This window comes from Drosophila kikkawai, chromosome 3L (genome assembly GCF_030179895.1).
Source record: "Drosophila kikkawai strain 14028-0561.14 chromosome 3L, DkikHiC1v2, whole genome shotgun sequence".
Lineage (NCBI taxonomy): Eukaryota > Metazoa > Arthropoda > Insecta > Diptera > Drosophilidae > Drosophila > Drosophila kikkawai.
This window is the reverse complement of record NC_091730.1, coordinates 18611000-18634365: the sequence shown is the minus strand read 5'-3', so window position 1 is coordinate 18634365 and position 23366 is coordinate 18611000. Positions and strand designations below refer to the sequence as shown.

The 23366-nt window shown below is 41.0% G+C and overlaps 3 protein-coding genes across 8 annotated transcripts in view; 2 read left to right on the top strand and 1 right to left on the bottom strand.

The window, feature by feature from the left end:
* The window catches only part of Atg1 (serine/threonine-protein kinase unc-51-like protein Atg1), a 24862-nt gene extending 5866 nt beyond the window's left edge, over positions 1–18996 (bottom strand). For 2 of the 3 annotated variants that reach the window (XM_017160892.3, XM_017160893.3), the window contains exons 1-2: positions 17020–17689; positions 10047–10220 (exon numbers count right to left, since the gene is read on the bottom strand). In XM_017160892.3, coding sequence (XP_017016381.1) covers positions 10047–10220; positions 17020–17109 — 264 coding nt within the window. In that variant the 5' untranslated portion in view covers positions 17110–17689. Of the gene's footprint in view, positions 1–10046; positions 10221–17019; positions 17690–18859 lie in introns of those variants that run through there. The other variant, XM_070285765.1, reaches the window with a different exon arrangement.
* Positions 1802–8065, top strand: LOC108070430 (leucine-rich repeat and transmembrane domain-containing protein 2). 3 transcript variants are annotated; one of them, XM_017160898.3, is made up of 8 exons: positions 1802–1984; positions 3283–3478; positions 5689–5885; positions 5950–6203; positions 6322–6597; positions 6769–7054; positions 7119–7286; positions 7370–8065. In XM_017160898.3, exons 2-8 carry the CDS (start codon positions 3426–3428, stop codon positions 7525–7527), a joined length of 1392 nt encoding a protein of 463 aa, XP_017016387.1. In that variant the 5' UTR covers positions 1802–1984; positions 3283–3425; the 3' UTR covers positions 7528–8065. The 3 variants fall into 3 exon arrangements, with proteins under 3 accessions (XP_017016387.1, XP_017016386.1, XP_070141867.1); XM_017160897.3 differs by having other exon boundaries at positions 1802–2004; XM_070285766.1 differs by having other exon boundaries at positions 1878–1892.
* Sap130 (Sin3A-associated protein 130) lies at positions 18030–23366 on the top strand. 2 transcript variants are annotated; one of them, XM_017160912.2, is made up of 11 exons: positions 18030–18164; positions 18314–18416; positions 19042–19779; positions 19841–20413; positions 20472–20929; positions 20995–21891; positions 21949–22202; positions 22267–22546; positions 22610–22780; positions 22842–22949; positions 23008–23366. In XM_017160912.2, the coding sequence occupies exons 2-11, from the start codon at positions 18338–18340 to the stop codon at positions 23155–23157; spliced, it is 3708 nt and encodes a 1235-aa protein (XP_017016401.1). In that variant the 5' UTR covers positions 18030–18164; positions 18314–18337; the 3' UTR covers positions 23158–23366. The 2 variants fall into 2 exon arrangements, with proteins under 2 accessions (XP_017016401.1, XP_017016400.1); XM_017160911.2 differs by having other exon boundaries at positions 18832–19779.

Sequence of the window (23366 nt, the reverse complement as noted above, 5' to 3'; positions counted from 1 at the left end):
CTTTTTTTTAACCATGGTACTCAAAAGAACTCTCATCGGTCCACAATTTGTTCCCAAAAGGATTTAGGCATGTTTAAAATTATTTGGCAAAGGCTAATCGTTTCAACTCATTTTTAGGTGAAATGAAAGGTATCTGACGGGCCACATTAGTAGCAAAGTTAGCCTTTTTAAGTCTTCTTTCAACTGTTTTTCTACTAATTTAAAAATCATAATCATTTTGAACTTCCATTGAAGCTGCTTTTGGTATAATAAGGACAATATCTTTAAATTTTAAAAGGATTAGACGATCTTGTCTAGGCGTACTCTTGCAAGGTCGCCCTTTTCTGACTAAATTATACGTCGAAATTGTCAGTTTATGTTTGTTAATTTTGTTTGACGGGGTATTTTATAAAATATGCTGAGGTTCTGGACCGAAATACCTGCTTGGTACTTAATTATTATTTCGTTTCGCTGGATTTGGCTTAGCTCCCGTGTTTTTCCCATATTTTCATTAAATAACGGTACAGAAATTAGGAAAATTGACAAAAAATGTATTAAAGCTGCTAAAAGATTTATAAGTTGGAGTTATAAATAACAAACAACGTCCTTTAATGCGCACGAAACAAATAAGAACTGATTGAATGCAATGTCAAAATATTTTTGTCCACCCAAAAATTCATGATCTCTCACATAATGTGACATAGCAAAGAAGTCAATTTACATATCAGAAACATCTTTTGCTTTTTTAAAGTTTTAAATATAATCTCTTACTGGAAAGTTAAATGGATCCCGTAACTTTTACGAGTACTAAGATATACGCGCTGGAATATAGCTATAAGCTGTGTCAAAATACTTATGTCCACGATTGTATACCTGAAGAAAGAATCTTTTTTTCTATTCTATTCAAACAATTTGGAATTTGCAGAAAGTTTTCTTTACGCTAAATTGTAACTTCTGAAAGAACCATTATTTAGTGACAGTGTATAGGTGTCTTTATATTTGACTTTGAAATATGAATAGTGTAAACAAACATACATATGAATAGTGTAAATCAAGAAACCCCAAGTGTTTCTCCTTCTCTTCTCAAGCAACAAAAGTTGTCCGACAAATGCCGTTATTTTGGCCAGAGCAAGTTGCCAAAAAGGATTTGTTATTTTGTGACCTTGAGGCTGCCAATCAAAGACATGACTATATAGTTTTTCATACAATCACGCAGCATACGCTAAGTATATACACATGTGTTTGTGTTTTTATGGACTTTTTTGTGCGTTTTGTTTTTCATGAGAAAATATATGGACCACTTACAGTTTAATGAGCAAACAAAGCAAGCAACAACAACAATATTGGGCAATTAAACGGAAAAAATTGATGAAATGACAAAAGATTTCACTTCAGAGGAGAGGAGCACTGAAGAGAAGTAAAGAGAAAAGAACACTAAACGAGTCGTTGACATGTAAAGTGACAATTGCAATTACAATAAAAATAAAAGTAAGAGTGGAAATGAAATGGGAAACGAATAAATATTCTTTTTCTTTTAGCAATAAAGATATGTGCAATACCAGCGGGAAATACAAAGGGTATATAAATTCCCAGCAACAAGTGCGGATGAGTCAGCGATTTATTGGAAAATGCACTCAGGTTCATTTAAAAAAAAACAAACACTTTTGGGCTTTTTCAAGAAGAAAGGGAAAATCGAGATATTAAAGCAAAGAGAGACAAAAACTCTCTTAAGCTCCGCAAATAGCTCTCAAAATTTGAGCTTGACGCTTCTGCGGCCTTAGCAAGCTCATAGCTCATTCTCTCTACGACGCTCGCGCGATACGCACGGAATAACTGTGAAAGCTGTCAGCGGCAACAAAGAAATCCACGAAAATAAAACAATAATAATACAAAAAAATTAAAAACGGAATTCGGTACTCAGATTTTGACGTGAAACTCTGCCAATAACTCCGGAATATGGTTCCTTAAATAATATATATAAAAACAACGCGAATCGTTATTCCAAGTAAAGGCAATGGACTAAAGGTCAACATTTTCTAGGCGATAAAAAATAAAGCATGCCGCCATACATACGATTATATATGTACATATATATTGTACCCAGTAATCAACAGAGAGTGACATGAAATGGAATTAAAACAAGCGCTTAACTTAGTACTCGCAACTCGGGGAATCAAGTGCTCCTCCCTCGAAAATCAAAAACATCCAAAATTTGTAATTGGCTTAGTCATTTTCGGTTTTTCTATTCCTATAAATTATGTAAAAAATCTTCAAGAACTCATTATCTTTACGTTCCTTAGAAAAAAAAAAAAAAAAACGACAATTAGTAATCAAGTTTCCCCAAACCAAAGTTCACAGTTTAACATACCGATAGAAATACTGAATTAATTGTATAATCTTAATTAGTGATTATAATATGTGAATATTATTAAAGAAAGCCTTATTCATTGTTAGTATAATTCACAATGCTTTTGTCTGTTTTATAAACAAAGTTTATGGCCCACATTATCTGTTTAAATCAAAAAAGTTCCAGTGACTCAATTCATATAAAAATATCACCAGTTTTAAATATGCCATGAAATAAATTATTATTAGTAACAAGAAGTAATTTATTAAATAAATCGATTAATTTTTAAGAACTCCAATAACTATTATGTGAATCAAAATTTTAGTGTAGGAAAAATGAAAACAATAATCAAGAAAGAGAGCAATTGGAATTACAATTGGAAACTGATAAGATTAGGAATAACGGCTAAACATCAAGCTAAACATCGGAGAGATTAAAGACGAGGCAGAGAGCCCAGATAAAGGAGGCGACAGGTCTGGCGCCTGAGAGACTAACTCCCACTCTCTCGTGTTCTCCCAGTCTGTCACTCTCTCTTAAGCACACACGCATGCAGTGGCGTAGATATACATTTTTGGGGGTTTTTAACATCTTTAAGTGATGTAAAAATCTATTTAAGACATAAAGCAGGTTATCTAAAAAATTTCTCAATGAATGGTTTTGAACCCCCCAAATCCATACCTTTCTGACTACGCCACTGCCAGCGCGCTCACCTGTTCAAAATGTTCGCTGCATTTGTTCGCGATTTTCTTATTTCGCTCATTTAAGAGCCGACTTGCGAATGGAAATGTTCGTGCGAACGGAGTGAACAAATTGCGAAAAATAAATTTAATAACTTTTGGCAAAACTCAAACAGCCGGCAAACCCAATAAAAAGTAAATAAGCAAATAATTCCAAGTGAATAGTGAAATACGAAACAGCACATGCTGAATGAATAAAATAAATCTATTTATATATAGCTAAAGCAAAATCAAAGAAAATGAAATGAGACTCACCAAATAAACATAAATATTAGAACAAACAAACCTTGCAAAAACCCAGTGAAATCGTTAAAACGAAACAAAGGGCTCAGCGCCAGCGAATAAACAAATAATAAATCATAATGCACGTGTATTACAAATTTGGATTACTGCTGATATTCTTGCTAAGCGTAAGGTAAAAAATCAATTTCCAATAAATATTTAAAATGAGAAAAGCCCTAGACGACATCATTGTTAAACAAAAGAAAAATTTGAATTTCCTATTTGAAAAGTGACGCAGGGTTGGTTGGGATTATTTTAATAAATTTGTACTTGATAAAAGATACAGAAAGCTCCGAAAAGGGAGAAATAAAATAAATAAAACAAAGTACAAAGTTTCCATTGAGAAATGCTCACAAGTGATTAATTCAACTCGAATCGGAATACCGACAGGTGAACCCGTACAACGGGACTTTGACCCGCTCACTGCTTGAGATACCAATGCCGAACGGAATGCTCACGCAATTGGCTTATAAAATAATAGCAAACTTTTTATTGATAGACCTCGGCAACAGCTCCTCTAATTGCATGAGTTTACACTCTCTATGCCTAATCGTATCGCGATCGCATAATCTGATAAAAATAATAACAATATGCGCTTGTCCAATCATTTATACCATTATTTCTTATCATATGAGTGCTTGCTCATTGATATTTGCTAGGGAGTCGCTAAATTAGAGGGCACGTAAATATCGATCGAACCATTTGAAAATAGCACAGAAATTTACAACTGTCTCGCTTTTCCTGTTGTTAGCTAAGAATTTACGACTCAGATTTGGCTTAGCCTCACTTCCTTTAGCTAGGGTACACAGAAAAAACATAAATAAGGTGATATTTTGTGTACTTTACGAAAAGATATTCAATTATGATTTAACCCAATCAGTAAACCAATATTTATATAAAAAATATTATTTTATATCATCTTAGTAGTGATTTAATACCACCATTTACTTCAGTGTAGCGAACGACTTTTGTCCTATTGATTTTTAGGCATTTTCTCCTTTTCCATTCACTTAAAATGCTTTTAAGTGCCGCATCCAATTTAAAACATTTCACTGTAAGTAGTCAAGGGAATTAAATCGCAAGTTGACTAGGTCGTCATGCTTAGTTACAGTTTATGATCTTTCGTAATAAAGGTAAACCTGCAGTTAACTGAAGCCTGAAGGCAATTGGGTAATATTCGATTTTAATATCTTTATTAGTCGGTAGAAATATACTATCCATTTCTTATCGCTACTACACTTCAGATATAAGCTTCGGTTCCATATAAAATCGGTTATTCGGTCTAATTTAGCACTTTTATGGCCTGACAAGTATCTTCAACAGTCATTGAAACTTCACTCAACTGTCACGCAATTGAAGAGACTTCTAAATGACATTTTTAAGACGCACTTGAACTACTGTTCCATCCATAAAACCCCCAACCAACTAGATCCGAAGTCGCCAAAAGCAGGATAACGAACGATTTAGAATCAGGCGACGCTGAACCACAGAAAGCAAAAAATAAACAAATGGCAAAAGTGAGAGTAACGAAAACGTAAACTAAAAACCGGTCAAGTTGTCTCTTTTGCCATGACGTAAACGGGTTTTGTCTGTCTCGTTTTTACAGTGATTATACAGTGCATATCAGGAGTATAAGACGATTTTCAAGAGCATTTCAGTAAATGTGAATTTACAATTTAAAGAATTTACATAGTACACGTAATTGTTTTAAACAAATTACAAATTATAAAAAAAAAGTAAATTTATTTAAAAATTGCTTAAAACCTTTTACATTAAAAATGAGCATTAACTATATAATATAAATTGTTTTAAATTAACATAAATCAATTTTTAGAGGACCTTCTATTGTTTTTCATAGTAGCTTATAAACTCTTTCTTCGCTTCAATGAATGAGCTGTAAATTTGGCCACAGCTGTATGTAGTAATACGTATGTTTTTCAACATATGTACATATATTCATTCATGCTCTCTGCCGGACCAAACATAAACAAAAGCGTATAATGATAGTGGGGAAACCGGAGACGCCGACACGAGCAAAATTATCACGAATATGTGTGCTTGAGTGAGAGACGATGGCGTGGCTATAATAAAATAGGTCAAGAGCGTTTTCAGGACAAATTAGCGAGGTGTGTTTGCCTTCAAGACACGAATGATGTAAGCGCGTTCTGCTTAGAACTGCCAATCTAAAGCCAAATATTGACAGTTTTTTGGGGTTTTTTGGTAAAACGACTTTACAAACTTGTCAACTAATTGCTGTATACGTAATGAGTTTTACCTTTTTTAAGCAATTTGTTTTTTTTTTTCATTTGATATAAAAAGATCTTATTGTTGTTTATTTTTTAGCATTAGCCACACGAATGCCGCTCCGGCGGGCAGCGAGGAGGCAAAGCTATTGCCCAACACCGATGACGATTATGACTATAATGATGATGACTACAGTGACGAAACGACAGACAAGGAAGTGCCAGAGACGGCAGAAAATAGACTGATGCCAGAATTATCCTCCTCATCGACCACAACTACATTTCGACCAATATTTAGTAAGTCAAGGAGTTTAATCACTTGCTTTAAATATATCCATAATTCAAATTGATCCTTTTGTAGATATACCACGACGCAGTAACCATGTCCTGGAGCCCAGTTGTCCTCGCAACTGCCTTTGCCTGGAGGACTTCAAGTACGTTCAGTGCACGAACGCGCATTTAACTCATGTTCCCCTGGATTTGCCCAAAACGGCGGCTATTATTGATTTGAGCCACAATGTGATTGCCGAACTAAGACCCGAGGATTTTGCCAATCTCTCAAGAGCAGTGGAAATCACTCTAAACCACAATTTGATCAGTAACATAGACAAGGAGGTGAGTTGTGGAGCTATATTTTCTGTTACAATCTGAAAGAGGTGTCTTTAGTTATATATATTTTAATTAATTTAATTAATTTACTTAAGAAATAATACTACAATCTTTAATTTTTCAGGTCTTCCAAGGCTCGGAGCGTTTGCAGCGACTGAGATTGGCCAACAATCGCCTTACCAAGATCGATCCCGACACCTTTTCCGCCGCCAAGGAGTTGATACAGCTGGATTTGAGCAATAATACGATTACCCAGCGACTGGACGGCTCCTTCTTGAACCAACCGAACTTGGTCGAATTCAGTTGCTCTAACTGCAGCTGGACGGAATTACCGGAGCAGACGTTCGAAAACATGAGTGCGCTGCAAGTACTCCGGCTGAACAACAACGATTTCAAACAGGTGAGCAATCGAGCGCCAAAGTTATCGCACTATCGTTAGAGTCGGCTTCTCCTGCTTGCTATCGTTCTATCGACAGTTGGCGCAGCCCCAACACAGCTGAGAGTGCTCCCCAACACCATATAGTCGTCCCACTCTGGCTCACAGTATGTTTTTCTCTTTTTCACTTGACAGCAAATCAATACGAGAGCTTTCACGCCGCTAAAAAATTTAATTAAACTGAAGCTGCCGGAGCTGGACCAGCCCAACATCGAGGAGCTGTGTAACTTGCTCAAGTCCATTGATAACATCAGCTTCCGGCACTTTGATGTCAGCTGCTACGAGCTCGTTCTGGGCACCTCCTTCAACGAGAGTCTGATTACGGCCACGGATCCGCCGTTCATTCGTATTACGAATCTGCCCACATTAGCCACCAGCACAGCGAAGCCAGCCACCGGAACTCCAGCACCGCCACGAACGGGTAAACAATGGTGGGATCGGATTAAAAATCATCATATTAATACTGTCTATTTTGGGTGTAACAGCAACTCGCAATCGGGGCAAAATGGCCAACAGCACAGATGTGGTCAAGGCCGGAATCTTGAGTTCGGTGACCGAGAGCAACAGCGGGGACAGTGTGGAGACGTCCACCGAGAAGGAGAAGCCCTACCAGGTGCCCATTTCCCAGGAGGCCATCAACACGTTGCTAATCTGTGCGTAAACTAGGTTTAAATTGTTCTTAGCTATTAAGTGTCAGTTATTGAATTTTTACTAATATTGTCACTCCCCCTTTTAGGCATCATGGCTTTGGCCGTGATTGGCATTGTCATTGGCCTCATTTGCCGCAAGGACATTGGCGGCATCAAAACCAAATGCTGCCGCACTAGCAAACCAAAGGAGCCAAAGGATCAGGTCCATCCCACTGAGGAGATACCATTGAATAAGCTAGCCTAAGAGAACTTTCCAAAACAACAACATCCAGAAGAAAAGAATCCTATCCTCCAGTTTTCAGAACAAACCAATTCCATTTTGGCGGCATTTTTGCTAGATTATAAATAGATCTAATTGGATAATTAGTTAACTACTTTGAGTCGCCTTTAACTGACGTCACACCTAATTGTAGTTTCTTCTCCATTGTTCGTTCGCCCGCACAACCACCAGGAAGTTAATTCCCAATCCTTTTGTTAGATTCTAGTTGTTAGTCGGAGTAGGTTAAGCTGCCTGCCTAGTCGCTTAGCGTTCTTTTCTTTAGGGGAGCTTGGGAAATGGGATCCCACACACACCAAAAACATATGGCACACACACCGCGCACACACACACTCCTGGCTCTGTCCTAGGTCTAGTTTCAATAAGAAAATTTCCATCGCAACACTTAAATTAATGTAACACCTAGATAACATTAGTTCTTAGAGCTGACTTTAGCTATATAAATGTATAGACTTTTGCCAAAATACAATAAAAATAATTATTGTAAATAGTAAGCAATGGAAAATGTGTTTTAGAAAGATAACATTACTTTAGATATGATTATTTACTTAAGATAAAGGGAAAAGGGGACATCTGTGTTTATGTATGCTTCGTTATCTTTGTTTACTGAAATCAGAAAACCCTCTCTGGTCCAGCGGACATATTCCGGAAACCCGACACCTGATAACCTTGCTTGATATCCCACACTTATCCTATCATATATTTATCCCCAGACAACAGACAACAAATTAAGCAACGTGTAAACATCGTAAAATATTGGCAAGATAAATAAACAAGCAGTAGCCAACGAATTGTGGGAAAAACGGAATAGAATAGCACGTGGCCGAGAACCAATAAAAATCATCAACACAGCACAAAACGAACCGATTAATTTCGGGGAAACGGAGGAGTCTCTCCGGTGGCCAACAAATTAGAATACCAGCACAGGGGCAAAGTAAACATGGCGAATGGGGCCAAAGTCAGGCGATCGAATTGTGTATCAACGGCTGAATGGCAGATGAAACACTCCCTATCGCTACACCCCTATCTCGCAGCTCCACCTATGAATGTATGTTTGTTATGTCGATGACATGCAATCGCGTGGCCACAACAATGTGGCTATTGGAAGCCAAACTAAAAACAAAACAAAAAAGCAACAGATTAGGTTTATTTTGAAAGCACCATTACCTTAAGTTAGAAACTTTTTTGAAAATACTCTTCATACGATTGAAATATATTAGAAAATATCTTGTTTCCTATAGAACTGGTTTTTGGTTTTACTGAAGTCCCAGAAAGCATTTTTGGACCAAGCTGTATCCTTGTTAAGACTTAAGAGAGAACTTTTAACAATAATCTGGGAAAACGACATTTAATGGATTATTAAACTAATAAAAAAAAAATAATAGCCCCTATTAAATCGTATAAATTGCATCTTGACATTAAAACATAAGCTAATTCCTTGTTTGTTGCAAAAGGTATTTGATAAAACTTATAACTTAAAAAAAACTTATCTATAAAAAAATGTGTACCTATTGTTAAGATTTTTTACATTAGTTTTATTACCCAAAACTAATTCCCTTTCGAAATTCTAGGGTATTTTGTAAGAAAACAACCCTATCCAATCTTATAAGTGAAAATTCTCGCAAAAAAAAAACAGGAGGAAGCTAATTCTCGTGCCACGGGCATTTGACCTAATTTCAAGATAATAGATTGTATATAAACAGCGCAACACTGGCCGCTAAAAGTACGCAAACACCTGTAACCCAAATTAAGTTGAACAAACTTGAGGTTAAATATACATTTGGTATCCAAGGTGCGCTTGTATGGGTGTAAATCAACAAAATGCGTTTTAACAAAAACAGAAACGATGAATAAACCAACAATAAAAATAAGAGGAAAACAAAGAGAAAAAGTAAATGGTAGCATAACGTTTGTTGGGATTTAGATAACCTAATTTATATTAATTAAGGCCATTAAAAATACTAGTTAAAAGTGTGTGCTACAACTTATATAAATAGTTTTCGTTCGTCAATGAAATATTTAAATAACCACGTACACATTCCTTAGAATCAATCAAGGCACAACTCTTTGTTTAACAAGGAATATAAGCTTACTTAAGGAGGTTACGAAAATTATTAAAGATATAAACTTTTAAGATACAGGCATTCATAAGTAGCAAGCATTCGACGCCAATCGGCGGCTTTGGCCGTTCTATTCCCACTTTATTTTTGTTTACGAATTCATTTCGCAACTTCCGCAATTAATGGCGTAGCATTTTGGTCAAAAGGTGGAGGTCTGTAAGAGGAGGAGGGCACCGGGGTAGTCATTCAGTGGGAATGACGTGAACCTGGCCGACGTGCACTTTACTTTACAATTCCCACCCCCCACAATCAACTGGACTGAGTCAGACTCACACACGTTTTAGCCATGAAAGCATTTAATATTTATGAATCTCTCGCCGCTCTTTGCGGTTAGCTTAATGTTAATGTTAATGCTAGCTCGCTTACCTCCATGACCAGGCTGACGCAATCCTGCGACTCCTTGCAGTCCAGCAGAGCCACCACATTCTCATGGTGCAGCTCGGTGAGCTCCTTCAGGATCTTGATCTCCTTGCCAAGCAGGTTTTGCGTCTTCAGCTGCCCCTTTTTCGTGATGCACTTGATGGCCACCGGCATGTGTTTCTATAAAAACAGAAAAGAGAAAGAAAAGAAGGAAAACATTTCATTAATACTTAATCGAGGGTTAGTCACTCCAAAGTCATTGAACGGGCAACCGAATTATAAACCAAAGTCAACGAAATGAATCAATTCACTCGCTTTGGAATTCGATTGACACAAAATTAGCAAAAAACAAAACGCATTGAATACTTGGGTTAAGGTATCGCCTTTTTGGATTGTTTTGAATCGGAAGCACAAAAGGGGATTGTTTGTTTGGGAATGATGTGCATATTGTATGGCCTAAAAATAAAGTTATTTATCGGTCATTTACTTAAAAAGCTATTTAGAGTTTTACTTGTGACTTCAAAGGTTTTGTTTATTGTCTTTTTTATTACTTTAATTTTGGTTTTATGCGTTAGATTATTTAAATTTCAAATAATGAAAATTTATTGAATCTATGTAATTATTTCATTAGCTTCCCAAGTTTCACTTTCCCGGTTAAATAAAATGTCTTTTTGGTAAATTGTTCTGTCTTCTCAGGTCCCTGACCTGTCTACTGCGAAAAGTGTATAGAGAGACGCGTTCCTAGAGAACTCAAACGAGAACTCCTGCTGCTCCAATCTAAATCCCATAATCTGCGCATCCAGCTGTTGCCATAAATTTGCCTTTGAAATGTTTACATTCTCCTTGGGCAAAAGCCTTTGGCCTGCTTCAATTAGCACGCACCGAAACGGGGAAATGCCGGAAAATGCAAATCGTGATCCCAGAAGCGACGGCCCCGGCAACGTGTTGGAGGGTCTCGCTCGGTTAGTCGTTATTATTAGATACGCAAAAACGCATTCAACCGGCAGGCAGACCGAAAGAGGCCGGGGGAAAGCCCATAATTGCGGTGAATAAGATTGTTTACTCGAGCGCTTGTCGAGTGACGAACTTGGCCGGGACTTGCAGCCCCAGCAGCTAACGGGTTGAGTTAACCGGCTGAATCGCTTCACTGATAAGGCCCGACGGACGTCGTTTAGTGCACCTCGAGGCCCTGCTCCTTCACCCCGTCGATTTCTCCTGGATATGGTCACCTTATTTGCTTTTTACTTAGCAGGTGACAATGACTCTTTGTCTGTGTTTGCTCGCTTCGCCGTCTGCCTCTGGCTAAAGCTCACAACAAAAGACGAAAGTGTAAATTTAAACAAGTTTGCCTACTACAAGGAAGCACAAATGTGAATAGTGTTGGCTATATACAGTATCGAATGGGTTTTATCCTATTAGAACATGGATTCAAAATAAAAATCTAGTTTTGCCAAAATAAATCCATACGAATATTTGATTGTGTTGACTTTATTCATTTTTAAGTATACAGCTTTTAAACATACAACTAGTGGGTGCCTTTGTAGCCGGACACTCTTTAGGTTTCCTCATGGAATATCGTATCACCTCCCTGTGTTCACGTGTTGCTTGAATGGAAATGACAATCGATATGTTCTCTTAACCCTCATAATCTCTCGCTGTATGTTATTTATACAATTTACATTTATTTCTTAATATTCTTTTTCTGCAAGCTGCACTTAAACAAGCTATTCTTGCAGCTTCTGACCGATAACAGGGCCCATGCACTTTTGTTTGTTTGTTTGAGAGACAATCTTGAAGTGAGTTCAACTGCATCTGTTGTTAAGCCTCAGCCGGTGTTTGATGGATGCTGAACCTGAGACCTCCACGAGATTACAGAAGACAATTGGTGGTAAGTCATTACATACTAATAAGAATACATAGAAAAAAACCAAAATAAAACTATACTAATAACAAAGCAACAGTTCATTTTCTTTCACAAAACCTTACTTCTTAAAATGACTTTGCAATATCAAAAAAGCCTGAATGGCGTACGTTTTAACTCTCATTATATTTAGCCTTTTACGTCACTCCATTATATTCCGTTTACCTTCTATATTCGCCGTCTAAGATAATAAAAACGCTTGAGATTAGATTACCCATAAAAATAAAAACAATTGCGGACACCGGGCAGCGGAAGCCGAGGCAGTTCTTGACCCAATCACCTCAATCATCCAAGCGAGCTAGCGAAAACTGTGTCAAAAGCGAACGGGAAAGTGGCCCGCACCTGGCACCTCGAGGAAAATGGGAAAACTGGGAGAGAGCGACCTCCGATCCCGGAGATCTCCAAACCCCCAAAAGGTGCAGCGAGGTTAGTTGGATATTTTTTCATCAATCAACAACACAAAAAACACCCAAAAAGCAGGGAAAAGGTTCAACGAACTGGAGAGGCTCGATAAGGCGAGGCAAATTTGTTATTTTGTGTGCTGTCTTAGGTGCAACGGCCCCTCAACTAACAACAAGAAAGGAAAACATTTCTTTTGGCCAAAAATAGCTAACAAAAAAGATAATAATTGCGCAGAAAATGCGAGAAAGAGTGAAGCCAGAGACAAAAGCGAGCAAGAAAAAAGTGCATCACCTCATCCACAGGCTAGGCCAAGCCGAGTATCGTCGTATCTGATGGATACAAACAACTTCAACTGGTTTGGCGGGTGAAAATGTAGCTCTGGTCACCGCCGCTGCCGTCAACTTTGCAAACAAATCGCGGAAATTCTCATTTTTTTGCGACGCAAAACTTTTATTTCAATACCGCATAATTTACGCCTGATCGAATCACACGTCGGCCGGCTAATTTATATAGAATACCACCGATCTGGAGCTGAGAACATGCCAAACTAGTTTGTGTGAGTAATACCTTGGATAATTGGTATATTATGCTGGAAGATGTCTGGCGGCGGCATTTGCTGAATAATTTATTGGTTAATTTCAAATTTGTTTCTGTCTGCACGTGTTTAACTTGTTCCCATCATCACGAATTAGAAAGGTGATTTCGAGTTTATGGGATGGGTTTCTTTTGTTTTCGATGTCTAGCATTCGACTTCCGTTTATTTGAATTTAGATACAAATAAAATTAAAGGTTTCACAGATTCCTTAAACAAACTTTAAACTGTATTTGTACTAAACCTATTCTAACTCTTTCAAGATATAATTCACAAATGGTTCGTGTTATGAAAACTGATAACGAAAACAGTGTCAAGATTCCATTTAAATGAATTGAATTGATTCCAGCTAGCTCTGAAATTACAGGCTTTTTAAAAATACTAATTAAATTTGTAGAAAACACTTGCTAATCATTTAAATAGGGGCCTGCCCAGAAGCTTCATTTAAAAATTGATTATAAAGCCATTTAAATCACTACCACATAACAAACTCAACGATTAGACCGATCCCTATCTATCTCAATCTCAATCTTCCTCAAGATGCATTTTCAAAGCCAAATGCAGCAAATGAAGTAAGAGACGGTGACAAAATCAAATGCAAAATGCAATTGCATTTTTGCTTTGGACAAACAAAGTGAAATGAATATGCAAAGGCCTCAAAACGAGAACCGAGAACTGATTGCACAATAGAGCTCTGTGGCTGGAGGGGGCGGGCGGTCTGGAAATACAATAAACATTACACGCGCTTAGAACGTAATTTTTGCATGATTCCGCCGTAGCCAGCTTATGCAATTGGCGGGCGATAAAACGGAGCGTTCGTTCTGTGAAATATGGAAACACGTGTCGTCTGGTTTTGCACATGCCGTCGTATCCGCCAGATAAAGATTGATGGCTTCATTCATGATAGTAAAAATGGAATCTAACCAGACAGTCCGTACTTGGCACTGCAGCTGACATTTATTTTTGGATTCGGATCCTCTGCAGAGGATTTCCTTTTCGAGTATCTTACGGGTATGTATCTCTTGGCGCTGCACATGTTAAAAACACACACAGACTAGTTCTTCGACTATTTTTAGCGAATGTTCCGCTGCCGCTGAGCACGTGCAGACAAAAGATACATTTCTGGAGATACAAATGCCAAGCACTCCGCATTGCCTTGTCCTTCGAGCTGCTTAAGTAACCCAAGTGATTACGGCGATGTTAAGTCATGGAAAGAAATCGAAAACCGGCGTAGCTCCCACAAACCAGTTAAGCGTAATGGCCATAAAAGGAAAGACGCGGGAAGTAAAGTCTGCTCAACTCGCATTCCGACTCTTGTCGAAATGGATTCAATGGTCTAAAGTAAAATAAATAGATACACATAGGTATTTTAAACTATTATTAAGATAATAAAAGGAACAGTCCTTTGTTTAATAATCAAATCAAATTCAAAACCACGGTTCGGGACTTGACTAATATCTGAGGTGAGAGCGAGCGAGATAGAGATTGAAGGTTTAGACTTCTCCTATAACTTCCATGGGTATCCCCCACGGTCAAAATTTCTAAAAACATCTATCACAAGTGTATTTATAACAATCTATTTGCTTTTAACCGGATACAAATGCTTACTCTGCGTGCAAAAATTAGGTAACTCTAGGGCTCTTTCTAGAATCCAAAAAATTTTTTACTTATAAAAGGCATAATAAATCGAATGACAAAGGTAATGTAATAAATTCAAGTAACTTCAACAAGATACCAGTGATCACTTTGGGGTTTTCATTACATGATTAACGATCATAAATTTAACAAGCCATGGCGGGTCTCTACTGTTAAAAAAAAATAAATAAATAACTAAATAAAAGAAACGTCAGACGGAAAAAAACCAAAATTAAATCGACTTTCGATACAGATCACTTGTGAATAAAGGGAAGAAAGAGAGGCCATTAATGACAAATCTACGGTGACAGAGATGGAAAGGTTGAGGGTGACAGAGAGGGTCTTACGTCGGTGTCTAGATGGAAAAGAGACAAGTGAGTGGTGGTGGTGGTGTACGTGTGAACCGATTGTCCCATTGTTATTGTTATTTTTGTCGTCACACTGCATTTGTAATTAATAATGTGATTTTATTTACACAGACGCGACGAACTTGAGCAATTTAGAAAAAAAAAAAGGAAAACAAGAAAACAAAAGTTGATAAGACCGATTTTTTCTTTGCTTTGTTGCACTAATGAAAACACGATCGTCGAACGAGAAAAACAGAACACACTGAATGTTTTGCGAATGATATGAGCAAGATAATTTTGTTTTGGCTTGATCATATGGAAATTCAAGTAGGTACATATATATTGTGTATAAGGAGATGAACACCCATATGTAGGTGCGTGTTTTTAATGGATATACACACAGATACAGAAAACAGCTGATGCAATAACTGGCAGCTGTTGCTGCTTCAAAAAGCTTTTCACTCTCTGCTTGTTTTCTGTTTTGATTTGGTTTTTTGTTTTGCTTATATGTATATTGAATGAAACACGAAAAAAGGCTCATTCATATTAATGATCAAACCATTTAGGATGCCCAACTATTTTTATAGATGCATGTTGAATTGTTTATGAGCTGAGCTTGTGATAACAGTTGCTTGACCTGAACGCTATTTGACTAACTGGTTAAGCCTGATGACAATTAAAAGTATATTATAATGATTAAATGAAGGATTTATTAGCTTATTAAGACATTTGTATAAACTTTTAATGATGAAGTCGCTTGAGAAGATGAAACCAATAAAAAGGCATTTCAGCTTTGAGTATCAGACCGAGTCATTCTTTTGTCACATTCCTAACTTTTACACAAGTCGCAAAATCTATAAATTTATCATGTTATATAAACTTTTATTATTATATATTTTTTCTTATTTACTTCGAAATACCGATAAGAATTTCTCACTCCCTTTAACTGAAAAAAAAACGAGCCTAGCAATTGTTTAGAATTAATTATTTCTGCCACGACCCTGAAATAGTTCAAAAGCACTTCTATGGCACACACTTATGCCATACACACATATTTTTCATACGCCATGGTGTCTGTATATAAATAATACGTAGATATGCTTCTGCTGGGGCTCTCGCGAAAAGAAATCGCTCCAAAGCACGTGCGTGTGCCAGCAGCTCAACCGAAATTCGCTTAGAAAAATAGGAGGGGAACGCACAAGGCAATAGAAAATAAACAATAGAAAGACGCAAATTTTAAGGAAAACAAAACATACATATAACCACGCCTGAACAACAACAAAGGGCTGTGATTTTGCTGGACTCTCTCGCTCAGCAGTAGTTCAATTCGGTTTTGCACAGTGGAAGGCGAAATATTTAACTTGGTTGCTAATAATAAGGTGAAATTATGGTTAAAAAGTTTTATAAAATAAATAAAACCATACCTTTTATGAGGGATTTAGTAATATATGAAAAAATATAGTAAAATATGTTTAATTTGAGTAAATAAATATGGGATATATAACGCATTTCCGAAATAATTAGAAATTCTGAATTATGTACATGAGTCACCATTTGATGTGAAATGTATCCTGTACCAGAACTTTTTCCACCAGGTATATGGACCTTTTTCACTATCGAAAATATCGGTGATAAACCCTCGAGCTACGTCTATGTTTATAGAACCCTCTTTCCCTAACCAGCTGATTCAAATTAATATAAATCACATCACATTTTAAATTTAAAAAAATAAACTAATATTTTATGCGATTTCTTTAACGTGTTAACTTTTTTTGCACTGTGATCAGCTGATTTTTTTTTTAAATTTCGCGACATTTGCCGGATTCTTTTAGGCTTTATTTTTTGCCTTTGCCGCTGCGGCGACATATCGTGTTTACCTTTGACAATGGCGCATTGTTAATAACTTTAACGTTTTCTGTTGTTGTTGATGTTGTTTTACAAATGCGACCAAGCCCCACATTAAAATGAAAACAATAACAAAGCGCCGAATCAGTCGTAAAAAACAGGTTAATAATATGACGGAATTGTAAGCGTCGGAACGGTGAGATTGTTGTTGTTTTGTTATTATTTTTGGGATCTTACCTTGCGATGACGTCCCTTGTAGACGACGGCAAAGGCGCCGTGGCCAAGCATATCCTTGGAGCTGTATTCATATTCCCCGACAATATTCATTATGCGAGGATGCGACGCCTGGATGTCCTCCCTCCGTTTCCGTCTTCGTCTTCGCCTCCGCTTCCCACTCTCCCACTTTTACACCCCCTCACACGGACACACTCACACACTTGCACGCACGGCTGTTGGCTCTTCCTCTGCTTTACTTTGCTTTTGCTTTTGCCTTTGGCTTTGCCTTCCAATTGCAATTGTGGAAAATCAATTTTTTTCTTTTCAACGAATGGTGGGCACTTGGCGATCTGCTTTTCACGTAACGCGCGTCTGCTTGGCCTGTTTGGTCACCTGGTGGCTGGTGGCCAGAACGACATTAACGGCCACTCACTCGAATTTCACTTGTAATTGAATTAATCTGTGTCTTTTTTAGCTCTCGGCCGTGTGTGATTGTGTCGGTTTTCAGTGTGGTATTGGTTTTAAATTGCGCCCCCACACCGCACAACACAGGATTGATTGCACACCCACACACACACACGCACGGACGCCCTCGATCGCCTCGGTTCCTTTCTGGCTTTGTCAATTTCAGATCTTGGTCCCAGCGAAAAACTTTGCAAAATTCAATTTTCCAACTGCTTCGCCAGAGAGACTAGTGGAAAGAGGTAAGACGAAAACACGATTGAGAGAATTGGAGGTGGTGGGGATGGCCAGTGTTACCAGTCGTGCAGAGGAGAAAGAAACCACCAGGTTAGCAAAAATATCGAAGCTACCAATGTACTTAAACTTAATAATTCTAATTAATTAGTTGATTTACTGTAATGGGATTTCTGATTTTAAAACAATATTAATCAACTTGCTATAATTTGTTAAAGTAAGCGATATAAATTAAAAAAAGTATAAATGTGAAATTAGTATTTTCAAATATCGTTAAGCATTTTCTGCCGATAGTTTCACCAACGGGGTTTTTATGTCTCCGCCTGGTAACACTGACTTCACCATTGTGCATTCGTAGAGGGAAGAATCAGAAAAACATAAGGAAAATCCGGTTAATTTATAGAAAGCGCGGTGAAAATAGTAAAATACTATTTGCGCGGCAGCGCAATTGCTTCTAATTAGCATAAAAGGTAAGCATCTCCACTAAATAGGCGAACTACCACAAGTTCTTGAGTTCCGAGTTTGTGGATACATAGTGCATAGATAACAAGAGAAAAGGGGAGGAGAAGGTGAAGACAATGTAGAACGTGGACTGATTCGAAATTGTTGTGTCTTGCAGAAATCGACCAGTTGAGCTGAAATAATGAGTGCGTCGAGCGAGGGCGGCGCGGGAGGAGGAACGGTGGGTGGCGGCGGCGGAAGTACAGCTACAGCGCCATCAGGTATGTTGAACGATATCCAAGTGGAATGTATACATACATATTTATATACTCGTGGAATAAACCCTGTATTAGCATTGTGCGATTGTGTGCGTATGTATACATAACATTTCAGCGCCTCTCTTTTGCTCTCTCATACGCGCACTGTTTGTTTCCTATTCCTCTTTCTGCCTTACTTTCGCAGCACTGCTGCTCTCAGTGTGTGTATGTGTGCTTTGTTGTTACTGTGCATTCGTGGCAGGGTTGCCAACAACCCCGTAATTGTTCTGATGATTTTGTGTAGTTTCAAAAAGTGGATAATTTCGATTTAAAAATCCATATATTCATCGTTTTTGTACGTCCATCGTTTGTGTGTTCCATTGGGAACTTTTAATAAAAAAAAAATCTCACAGAAACCCCACACTGCCCGCCCGCACAGCCCCCCTGAAAACCATTAAGATACGCACCCAACAACTGCATCCCCATGCACTGCCATCGTTGTCCTTGCTGCATCCATCTTCATCATCGGTGGCGTCCGCATCCGCATTTTCATCCGCATCCCTGGTATCGCATTCGCATCCGCCACTGCAGCTGCGCGGCGTCATAAACAAGTACTCATTGCCATCATCCCATTTGCCATCCTCTGCAGCACACTCGGCGGTGGCCGCCAAGATCACTCACGTGAAGGCCGACGGCGGCGGTGGGATATCCATTTCCGGCACTCCGATCCTCAGCGCCGGAACCATCAAGGTGGCAGCAGCCAATCCCATCCAACAGGCTTCCCTGGCGGGCACACCGATTTCCCTGAATACGGGACAAGCCACCACGGCGGCCTCCATACGAGCTATCGGAGCTGGGGGCCAGTCCACGCAGGTCCGCGTCATGATGCCCATGATCAAGCAGCTGGAGAATGTCACAGCGACGGGAAGGACTCAGATTACTGCCATACCAGCTGCTCCAGCTAGGAGTGTCTCCAATGCTTCGATTACGGTCACCAGACCCGTGACACAGGCCTATCTGCCCCGAGCTAGTGTCACGGCCACCCAGATGGGCGGCGTTGGCGTGGGAGTTGGCCAGCGCTTGGTCACGCCTCTGCGAGCCACATCCTCGGCCTCGGCCACAGTGACGCCCGCAGCGCCCACGGGTTTAAGCACATCGGGCGGCTTTGTGCGCGGAGCAACCGCTTCGGTCAGCAGGAGTGGAGTGGCTGTGTCATCCCAGCCACCCTCCACGGTGATCTCGTCCAGCAACAGTGCCACTTGGATGCAGAGTCCAACGGGACAGGTGCAACTGATACGAGCCATCCATCAGCCGCGCCAACGCATCATTACCACGTCGGCTGGTGCCAGCGTGGTGACCACTGCTACTCCAGTGCCAGCGCCAACGGGTGAGTTTTTGCCTCAGTAATTTGCACAAGCACCTTTATTAATTGATTTTCATTTTGACAGCTTTATCGGTGTCTACTGGGCAGCCTCTGACACCCCAGCAGGCCACGGGTCCAGGCGGTCCTCAGGCTTATGTCGCCACTGTCCTGCCACAGAGACAGCACCAAGCCACGCTGGTGTACTCCTCCAATGTGTCGACGCCAAATGCCAATACAAATCCTGGCCAGCAATTTAATCCACGTTTTGCAGTGGCCACGCCCACCACAACGCCAGGGGGAACCACAGTGACGCCCCGGCAGGTGCGTCCCATACCACTGGGCAAGAGCTTTCCGGCGGCCAAGTTAAACACGACCAGCATCAGCATCAGGGCTCCGAGCATCCCGCAGCTAAATGCCAGCGTTACGCCATCCCAAACGCCCGTCAGCGTCTCCGGGGGAGCGACAGTGGCACCAGGCCGAGGACCTGGGGTCGGTGGAACTGCTCTGACGGCCACTAACTTGCACACCACGAGGATTATCCAACTGCAGCAGCCGGCGACGGGAACCACTCAGCAAATCATAGGATCTGCTGCCCGCCTGGCCGGGAATGTGATGCTTCAGCCTTTCGTGATGAGCACCACGGCAGCAGCCAAGATGGGTAAGTTGAAATCGAGGAGCTGATCCCTTAAATCTATTTCATTATAATTTTGCTGCAGGCATCCGACCACCTGTTACCATGACGGCCAAGGTGCAGCCATCGCTGACCATCACACAGCTTAATCCCATCGGCAAACTGTCCACAGCGGGAGGCACTGGCGGTCCCACAATGACGCCGCAAGGTGTGGCCAGCATTCAAGCGGTATCAGTGCCAAGTGTCTCGGCCAGTGTGGTCAATCCCAGCTCCGTGACGGGTGCCACATCAGCTGCTGGCGGAGCAACCGTTTTACCCCTGACCATCAGCGGCAGAGGAGGTGCAGTTGGTCCAGGGGGGAACATCCTAACCGGTACACTGACGCCCATCAAGAATGCTAGCGGTGGCATCAAGATGATGATGACGCCGGCTCCCACGGCGGCTGCACCAGGCTCGGAGGGACCGGGTAATACTGGACCAGCAGTGGGAAGTTTCCAGCGTACCTGGAATCCGGTTGTGGCTTCACAGAGTCAGCTAATGAAGGTGCGTTGTCGCTTAGCTCTCAATCTCGTATCTCTTACGTGTTCTCATTTTACTTTCTCTCTCAGATCGATGATAAGGGAAGTGCTGCCACAATCTACTACGAATCCATGCCGGCCTCAGCCTCCACGGGGGTTCTATCATTGACCACCACCACGGTGACGCAGAGCACGCAGGCACAGCCGCAGTTGGTGAGCAGTGCCGGCGGCAGCTTGTCGGTGTCCTCTTTGCCCTTCGCTAGTCATGCGCCCACTGGAGCTGGAGCCGGATCAGCGGGAGTCGGTTCCCAGGCCACATTTACTGTACTGCCCTCAGGCGCTGCTGGAGGAGGAGGAGCTGCTACTCGGACCATAGGCCCCCACCAACAGCTGATAATTCCAGCGGGAGCGAACAGTGCTCCGCCGCAGCACATGGTGATTCCGCTGCACACTTCGGTGAAGGTGACAACGACTGGAGCGGGGGGCAATCCACAGCAGGCAACCGCCGGAGGTGGATCGTTGGTGCCCAACTTTATGCGCAAGCGGGATGCAGAGGGTTCGCCCATCCGAGCGGCCAAGAATCTGGCGCCCACGTTGCTGTCCATGGCGAGCAACACAAGCGGTCCGAGTCCGGGAACCACCTTCAATCTGCAGCCCGTGTCCGTGGCAGTGCCGACATCCAGCGGACTCAACTCTGGGCTCACTGTGGAAGCGCTGGCCAAGAAGGAACGGGAACGGGTTACGACACATGGAGGAGTGCTGCCCACCAGCGGAGGCGGCGCAACAAATGTGGCACCCACAGCAGCTGGCACCGCCGTTTCTTCAACGAGAAATTCGAGGGCTGAGTCGCCGGCTTCCTCGGATGGCTCAACTACTGTATCGGCCAACTCCTCGCCCGGAGTGGATCAACAGCAATTGCAGGACAGGATTGGCGATGCGCCAGCGGCTGCACGCGAAAATGCCACGCATTTTAACCCCATCAATGAGGTAAATATTCAACGACAGACATTAGAGAAATTATTAAATTCTGTGTTCTCCTTGAAGCTGTACTCGACGCACCAATCCCTGCAACAAGGCTTGAGCCACGCCTCTCTGGGCGCTCGTAGCGGCAACAGCGCCTTTGTGGATGTTCAACAACCGACGCCACAGCAGCAACAGCCTCCTCAGCAGCAGCAGCAAGCGGCCCACCTGTTGGTGGGTTCCTCCTCGCAGCAGGCAGGTCCTCGACTGAACGGCACGGGGAATAGCTCCAGCTCCAGCTACGACTGCTCCTCCAGAAAGAAGCCGCGACGATCAACGTGAGTGTTGCCTTAGCATATCTTTCCCAACGAATTTTTAAAGGCAGTTTTTCATAAATTACAGCAATGACAGCCAGCACTCTGCACAAAGTCAGGCATCTCTTTCGCTGCCACCACCTAGTGCTGAACCCACTGCGCCAACTGGTGCTGCCTACATGCAAAAGCACAACAATGGCGGGCTGCTGGTGGCAGCAGCGGCAGCGCCAACGGGCGTGCCGACACCTAATAGTGCTCCAGGCGATGCCAACCATCGGAACAGTACACCGGCCGTGACGGGCAACAAGGAGAATGCCAATCCGGTGGACTTTGTCATCCGTCGTCCACGTAACTGTGCGCTGCTCAATGTGAGTTCTGACTGAAGGCCTTATTTTGGGAGCACTTGGTTAACATTTCTCTCCCTCTTGCAGACATATAAGCCCACCCACAAGTTGGCCAACAATCACTTCCATCGGTATACCGATGTGAAGCCAAGAGAGGAGCGTCGTGCCACCGTGATTGATTTGGCCAATCAACCCAATGTCCAGGGCAAAATCAATGGCTGGAAGATCTATCATTTGAGCTCGCAAATGGAGGACTTGGTAAGGATTAGAACTTTCATACATTTTAAGGAAACTCAACCATGCTTTATGCTTGAAACAGAACGAATCGGAGATGGTCAGCCTGGGCCAGCTGGAAGTTATGCTCAAAGATCTGGAGAAGGACAAGGACAAGCACAGTGAAATGGAGCGTGTAACTGAGTTGTTAAAGGTAAGCTTCTTATAGTAAACCTATTAAGAGTTTAGTAATAATTAAATCATATTTCTAGGGCAATATCCAACGCAGCAAGATCATCACCGAGGGCATTAACGAGGCACAGAGTCAGCTCATGAAGATCTTTGAGCACAAGCCACACGTTTCGGACATAATCAATCGATGCGCCTCCAAGAGGAACTTCAAGAAGCGCGAAAAGATCTAAATGGGGACAGACCACAGAAGTAGCTAAGGATCTAAAATTAAAAGAAATCGGGGAAACTACAAATTTTCTTGATTTCTTCGACTTGATTTTAAATCGTTAGTTATTTTCTTGGCGTTGTGTATATTAACTAGATTAAGACACTTAGATTTTAACTAATTCTTACCTTACACGCTATTGAGATTTGTAAGACAAACCAGAGTTACAAAGAA

What these genes read in the sequence shown, in the direction of transcription:
- Sap130 (XM_017160911.2), top strand. Translation starts at nt 18,338, where the DNA reads ATGAGTGCGTCGAGCGAGGGCGGCGCGGGAGGAGGAACGGTGGGTGGC. An exon ending in CACGGCAGCAGCCAAGATGG is followed by an intron (nt 20,414 to 20,471) that starts GTAAGTTGAAAT and finishes ATTTTGCTGCAG; the next exon opens with GCATCCGACCACCTGTTACC. An exon ending in CACAGAGTCAGCTAATGAAG is followed by an intron (nt 20,930 to 20,994) that starts GTGCGTTGTCGC and finishes TTTCTCTCTCAG; the next exon opens with ATCGATGATAAGGGAAGTGC.
- LOC108070430 (XM_017160898.3), top strand. Translation starts at nt 3,426, where the DNA reads ATGCACGTGTATTACAAATTTGGATTACTGCTGATATTCTTGCTAAGC. An exon ending in TCAGTAACATAGACAAGGAG is followed by an intron (nt 6,204 to 6,321) that starts GTGAGTTGTGGA and finishes TTAATTTTTCAG; the next exon opens with GTCTTCCAAGGCTCGGAGCG. An exon ending in CATCAACACGTTGCTAATCT is followed by an intron (nt 7,287 to 7,369) that starts GTGCGTAAACTA and finishes TCCCCCTTTTAG; the next exon opens with GCATCATGGCTTTGGCCGTG.